General features: G+C 36.6%; 1 protein-coding gene across 1 annotated transcript; it reads left to right on the top strand.

Annotated features, from left to right (window-relative positions):
* The first annotated feature begins 233 nt into the window (after positions 1-233).
* LOC127808408 (sugar transporter ERD6-like 6) lies at positions 234-7225 on the top strand. Its single transcript, XM_052346935.1, has 18 exons — positions 234-704; positions 833-895; positions 975-1064; positions 1163-1222; positions 1326-1391; positions 1483-1548; positions 1652-1727; positions 2874-2938; positions 3025-3117; positions 3480-3560; positions 3670-3754; positions 4766-4812; positions 4925-4987; positions 5087-5146; positions 5256-5321; positions 5417-5476; positions 6162-6276; positions 6971-7225. Exons 1-18 carry the CDS (start codon positions 495-497, stop codon positions 7081-7083), a joined length of 1479 nt encoding a protein of 492 aa, XP_052202895.1. The 5' UTR covers positions 234-494; the 3' UTR covers positions 7084-7225.
* Positions 7226-7610: the final 385 nt, after the last annotated feature.

Raw genomic sequence — 7610 nt, 5'->3', positions numbered from 1 at the left:
AAATATCATTAAAAAATTACCTTTAAAATTTCAAACACAACACGTTTTCTAATTTTTTTATTTTAAAAAATAATTTTTCAGGATGTGAAACATAACGCATTTTCTGTTTTTTATAAATAAATTATTAAAATAAAAAAGTTAAAAATAAATTTAAAACTTAAAATTAAAAATTTAAATTTAAATTTAAATTGAACGCAACCTAAATTAGAGTGGCGTAGGAGTTGAGGAAGAAGCAGAGCTGTAAAATTAGAAGAAAAAGACTAAAGCCAAGGGCTCAAGCAATGTGCATGAGTCACACAGATATCGATCATTGCTTCATCTCTGTCATACTCATATCCATCTTCTTCTTCTTCTTCTTCTTCTTCTTCTTGAAGATTCTCTCACATACAGTTGCTTGCCCTTTCTTTGTCTCTGTCTCTTCTTCTCATTCAGCAATTCAACACTGAAATCTACTTCCACAGCCTATTGTGAGACCGCAAGAGCAGCTTCAAAAGATGAGTTTCAGAGAGGAGAGTGACGATGGAAGTGGAAGTGGAAGTGGAAGGGATCTGAGGAAACCGTTTCTTAACACGGGGAGCTGGTACCGAATGGGCTCGAGGCAGTCCAGTTTGATGACCTCTTCTCAGGCGATACGCGACAGCTCCGTCTCCGTCCTCGCCTGTGTTCTCATCGTCGCTCTCGGACCTATCCAGTTCGGGTTCACTGTAAGGCCTACTTTCTATTCGATTTTTTTTTTTTTTTTTGTCTTCCCGCAGTTTTACGGGTTTCTTGAATTTACGTTATGGTTTGTCAATTACGTGCTGATTGAGCGATTTTGCTGCTTCTTCTTCAGTGTGGTTACTCTTCACCTACACAAACTGCTATCACCGAGGATCTCAGTTTAACAGTGTCTGAGGTGTGGTTGAGTCCTTGCTGGTTTGCTTTCAATCAAGGGTTTGTTTCTATAACGTTGCTAAACCTAATTATTGGATCAGTTCTCTTTGTTTGGTTCTTTGTCAAATGTTGGTGCAATGGTCGGGGCAATAGCTAGCGGTCAGATTGCTGAGTATATCGGGCGAAAAGGGGTATGATTGTTCCAATGGTTTTCTGGGTGCCCTATTAAGAGTCTTGTTGTTGGCTCGATTTGAATTATCTAAATAGTTCCTGCTTTTGAAAATTGCAGTCTTTGATGATAGCAGCCATCCCAAACATTCTCGGTTGGCTTGCCATTTCATTTGCTAAAGTGAGTCACCCTGATTATCTATCAATTCGATAGAACTTCTGCAGTTGCACAGAAAATGTGATCTTGGACCTGTATTTATTGTTATACTTGTTGCTTTGCTTAGGATTCATCATTTCTCTATTTGGGAAGGTTGTTGGAAGGATTTGGTGTAGGAATAATCTCTTACACAGTAAGTATTCAGCTTTTATGAGGTTGTCCGAGAGCAGAAATGCATGATACGATACCTTAATTAAAAGCATCTCGTCTTTGCTTAACCGTAGGTTCCTGTATATATAGCTGAGATAGCACCTCAAAACATGAGAGGGGGATTGGGTTCAGTTAACCAGGTTTGCTTCTTTATAAGCTTATTATTCTTACATAGTCAATATTGTCATAATAACAATTGCACTTTCCAAATCCATTAATTTAAATATCTTTTGTGGTTTTTAGCTCTCTGTCACTATTGGAATCATGTTGGCTTATTTGCTGGGGATCTTTGTTAATTGGAGAGTGCTTGCAGTTCTGGGTAATCCTTTAAAGCACTTACCTTATCACCTACTACTGATTCGCTCGTGCTACATTCTCATTTTGATTTACTCAAGTGAGTGTTGATAAGTGATGATTCAATTGGAGATGCTCAGTTCACAGGAATCACTCTTATCCCAAATTAGACCCATTTTCAGCATGAGAACAACTTAAAACAGAGTGGTTTGTTGAAAGAAATTTGAAGATTATCTCAATCTAAGGTTACCAGTTTGGTGCATCATAACATGGTTTTTCCTAGAAGAAGCAGAGAAATGAAGTGTTTACTTGTTTCAGAAAGTGAAGACAGGTTTCCGGATTTGATTTCTGTGTGGACCAATTATTGCAGCTGAAATTTGTTCAACCTCAAATAGTAAACCTGATTAAAAGTGACCCTTGGCAAGTCAAAAAGGTCAAGCCAATGATCTGATGCACTTCATTGTATCCCTCTTTCCTTTCGGGTTTAGAATTAGGGAGAGGGTGATGCAGTAACATTCCTAATCCTGAAGAAAAAGAAACTAGGAATCTCAATTAAAATATGAAAGGAAAAAATAACATTCCTGAACAATTAAAACTCTAAAATAACTAGAACTTTTGATCTTCGTCATTACTGCTTAAATTTACTCAAGCTGAAATAGTTATCTGACAAGTTATGAAGGTAAAGTCGGTGATCAGTTGCAATTTATTTTGTCTTTGTTTTGGGGTTTAGGAAGAGGGGCATACTGAATATACGCAAAAGTAAAGGAATATATAAACATAAAGAATGCATATCATGAAAAAGGAGTATACTAAATGGATGGAGATGATTGGGGAGCTAGAATCCATGTTAATCGCATGTAAAACTAACGCATGGTGTGACTGTTGTTCTAGGAGTATCCTACATGGAGAGACTACAAAGATCCAAACAGATGACTTGAGGGTCAGCTCGTGACCTGAAAAAATTCACCACCTGCCATACTTGGAATATTTTTATTTTCACAAAAAATAAAAAAAATAGAAAATAGAAAATATAATGCTCCATGTAATTGAGATTGTTCTAGATCCTTTTAACAACCAAAAATAGAACACAAACAATAATAGTTTGTGCAATGCAGTATTGGTTAAATTCCAACGTAGGTTTTCTGGTATTAACATGATTTCCATTTTTCAGGGATATTGCCTTGTCTAGTATTGATACCTGGCTTATTTTTCATTCCAGAATCGCCTCGGTGGCTGGTTAGCTTAATTAAGTAATTTATTTTTGTGTCTGCAGTTAATTATGTTGTCTGGTAACTGGAGCAAAATTTCTTTGTTGAATCCAGGCTAAAATGGGATTCACAGAAGATTTTGAAACATCTTTGCAAGTGCTTCGAGGATTTGACACTGACATTACTTTTGAAGTAAATGAAATCAAGGTAAAGATGTAGAATTTATCACAGCTTTGGGCTTGAGTCATATCTCTTGCCCCCTAACAGGAAAGATGATCGGGCTCAGTGTTCAATATAGTGAACATGTGCAACTTTTTCCCTGTATTATACAGTACCGCTCAAACTAGTTCCACTACCATTTTTTTTAACCCAGGAAAAGTAGTTTTTCTTTTCCTTTCAAGGGGGAAGGAGTTTGGGGTATGTTATGGCAACTATCATGTACAATTCCTCATTAAAAGCTTATGAGGGAATGTTTTGCTGTTTACCTTCACAAATCGGCATTTTTGCAGTTAATTTATTTGTAATTTGTGCTCCTGTACTCTTATTTGGAATGTGTTTGGCTGCTGCAGAGATCACTAGCGCCAAGCAGCAGAAGAACTGCAATTCGTTTTGCGGACCTCAAACAAAGAAGATATTGGTATCCCCTCATGGTAATACACGGTCTCTTAAAGTTTTAGTTTTCATTTGATTTCGTTCTTCTGTACTCTAGCATGACAAACCATCAAGACTAATTATTATGTTCTACCTGGTATCCTGCAGGTAGGAATTGGATTACTAGTCCTGCAACAGTTGACTGGAACTAATGGTGTTCTCTTCTATTCCAATACCATTTTTGAAGCTGCTGGTAAGTTAAGTGATTTGTTATCCTTACCATGTATTTCTGCAGGTGATGGTCAAAAGCACCTTTCGTATTGTTTTGCTATTTTATTTATTTATTTGGCTTCATTTTATTTTTTCATCAACTCCAAATTGTCAGGTTTGTAATTGTTCCTGCCAGAGAAGCTTCTGGAACTGCCTTTTTTTTCGAAGTTTGTGGTTGCTCCATGGCAGTTTGACTCAAACTTGAAGGCAGTTCTGGTTGCTCCAAGCTTCTACATTTTTATTGTAAATGATTCTTTTATTACAGTGGAATTGATGTCTGCTGTTGAGCGAAATTCTTATTCTCCTCAATTTGTCCGCATCCTGCTGAAAGTTTTGCTCTATACTTTATCTTCATATGTGTGCATGTTATTTTATCTAAATAACTTAAAAATTTGTGACTTTATGAATAATTTGATTATTTTTTTTCCAATATAGAATTAATTGGTAGCAAGGGAAAAACTTTACTATAATTCAAATTACATGGATTTTAATGGTTGTTGTTAGGGGTTACCCCTTGTTAGGATGAGATTGCATCTATCACATACAGAAATCATGAGAAAATAACACTATAATGTGGTTCAACCTCAATGCATAAACTTACAATGCCTTTGCAATGAGTTAATCAGTTAGCCTGTAGTTTTGTATGGAGAAACTACAAAACCCTCCCATGACCATTTTTGCATGGACAAAATTGGAAACCCTCTTTGTCCTCTCTAATCAAAGTACCTGCTGCAGACTCTGATTATCTGGCTGTGGGACTCTTTGGACACACAACTACAGTAACTTGGCTATATCATTTCACAGATTACTAGTATGACCTGTCAACAACTGAACTAGGGGTGTCTATTTACAGACAACAATGCTAACTAGATTAGGTCTTGTTTACCTATCATCATCCTCTACCCACAATCAGGTTGAGTTTTATTTGACAGACTCGATCTCCATCAGATATGAATTTGAGGAGTTATCTAATAGCTGTTTTGAATTTGAACAGGGATTTCATCAAGTAGTATGGCTACATTTGGACTTGGTGCTGTTCAGGTATGGTTTGATAGATAATTTACCAAATTGTTTTTCTCTAGTCCTGCTTAAATTCAGTCTCGTTTTTTATTCCCCTCAAGCAATTAACTAGAATTTATAACAATATTTATAGGTTATTGCCACTGGAGTTGCTACATGGTTGGTCGACAAATCAGGCCGTAGGCTTCTACTTATTGTGAGTTTGAGCAACATAATATTTTTTTAAGATATCAAGGTGACTATACTACTTTGTATATTTGAAATTGAATGGTTAACCTTTGATCCCTCGTTGTAGATCTCTTCATCTGGAATGACTGCTAGCCTGCTCCTTGTTGCAGTTTCATTCTTCATAAAGGTTGTAATGTGGTGGATTTTATATTATGAACAGTCATTTAAGTTTTTATTTCTTCTCATGTTATAACATCCTTAATGTTTTCTTTTTACCCTGTTTTAATGAGTATCAGGATTTTGTATCTCATGACTCAAGACTTTATAGCATATTGGGCATCATATCTGTAGTTGGAGTTGTGGTATGTCTTTTTTCAATAGTTGCACAAGCATATATGTTACTGGTTTAACTCTTGGAAGTTTTCTTGGTTTATCTGATGAACTTTACTTGTCCCAGTGTATGATAATCGCATTCTCTCTTGGAATGGGACCAATTCCATGGATCATAATGTCTGAGGTACCCATTTTCAGTTCACTATGAACTCTTTATTTTGCTAGAGACTAGTTTCTCCCTTTGCAACTTTCTAGAGTGAATCAGGCCTTGTTTGGCCTTGAGGTGAGGTGAGGTGAGTTAAAATGGTAAAATGACTAACAAGATATGAAGAATGATAAGCAATATATTATTTTTTAATTATTTCACAAAGGGTAGAATTCTAATTTGATAAAAATTACACGCCGTTCAAGGCATCAAAACATTGCAGCCCTCAATGCACCCCAACTGGGGTGCGTGAGGCAGCTGGGGTATTTCCAAACACCCCAGCTGCGCGGGGCAAAGGGCGGGGCCAAATGGCCCCTTAGTCAGAGTGCAATTTTGTGCACCCTGGGGTGACTTTACCCAGGGGCAAAACAGGTCATTTTGAGGGGTGGGCCCCATTTCCCAAGGGGAGATAGAAAGAGATAGAGAAATGGGGCCCACCCCCCAAAATGACTGTTTTGTCCCTGGCGTAAAGTCACCCCAGGGTGCACAAAATTGCACTCCCTTAGTCAACTAGTAGTTCTTAAGCATTCTCAAGGTATTCTTAAATCTTGCTGTTCTGCACCATATGCAACTGTTATGGCAGTACCAAAGATAAAACTTTGCCCTGTGGTTTACTGCAATTATGCACTCATTCCCGTCTTTTCCTCCATATCTGGCATTGCAGATCCTTCCGATCAATATTAAGGGCCTTGCTGGAAGCATAGCAACACTTGCCAACTGGTTCTTTTCCTGGGTCGTTACAATGACTGCAAACTTGCTATTGGATTGGAACAGTGGAGGTTTGGCTTTTTCTCTGTCTCATATTGAATGTTTTGCCTGTATTCAAGGTGCAAACACGTGAATATGAACTTTGCCATCATTTTCATTTACAACAACCATGATCACAAGCCTTATTCGCATTAGATGGAGTCAGCTGAATGAATTTTAATCCGTCAGCCATCTCCATCCATGGTACTTATACCGTCTATAAGACCATTATCTTCTTTGTAAACCTCATACGCTACCACAATAATATATGTGTAATACGACTAGTTGTCATCCCAAAGCACTAGCTAGTGGTGACTTATGATAGTTTTATATGACCATGTAATATACCCTGCAACAATAATATATCTTTAATACGACTAGTAATTGTCATCCCAAAGCACTAGCTAAAGGTGACTTATGATAGTTTTATATGACCATGTGAAATTGCGCCGGGACAATATCAAACCTTAATCCCATGAGTTCTAACTCGCCAATCATTTCTATCTATAGTTATATATCTTATGTAAAACTTTATAACTCATATTGTACTTAAGAGTTGTCATCATCTTCATTTAAACGTATTGATTAGCATAAGGCAATCTCTGCAAAACATTATTAGAACTAGCATAGAAGAAATGGATTTGGGCAGTCTTTTTCAACATTTTATTTTGATATTAGCATTAATTTCAGGCTTGAATTCTAACTGCAATTCCTCCGTCGTGACAGGAACTTTCACCATTTATATGCTTATGAGCGCTTTCACGGTGGCATTTGCCACCATCTGGGTGCCTGAGACAAAGGGAAGGACCCTGGAAGAAATCCAGTGGTCCTTGAGATAATTTCTCTTCTTCTCTTTTTTCGAAGTTTTGTTTGTTTATTTGTTGTATCTTATTTACTATTTTACAGAGTCGAGCGCATACACACAAACATTTGTTCATTTGAGTTTAATTTTGAAAATGAAAACCTTTTTTTTTTTTTTTTCTTTTTATAGTGGTGACTTTAATTTGTTATTATAAGTTCATAAATGCTGACCAAATGAACCATGTTATTAGCAAGGCTGACAGCGAATTGGGTAGCTTCTCTTGTTTCATTGCTTCGTAGCAAATTGTTAAGTCTTTGGAGATGTGATTTAACACGCGAGTTTCTTGTAGAAAGGTTGGTCATGACTCGTGACACGATGGTACACATGAAATGCAAATTGTAGTTGAAATTCATGTGAAATACAAACATAATGTAATCTCAAGTTTCTTAAATTTTTATTTTATCCAAATTATTAAGATCGGCCCAATTGGTAACACAAAAAGTATTGGTTAGTTTTAGGAAGTAAATTTACTTGATCAACAGTGGTTAACTTTTGATAAAAACA

Source organism: Diospyros lotus, chromosome 8 (genome assembly GCF_014633365.1).
Source record: "Diospyros lotus cultivar Yz01 chromosome 8, ASM1463336v1, whole genome shotgun sequence".
Taxonomy (NCBI): domain Eukaryota; kingdom Viridiplantae; phylum Streptophyta; class Magnoliopsida; order Ericales; family Ebenaceae; genus Diospyros; species Diospyros lotus.
Note: the sequence above shows the minus strand (reverse complement) of the source record. Positions and strands in the feature narration are given on the sequence as shown.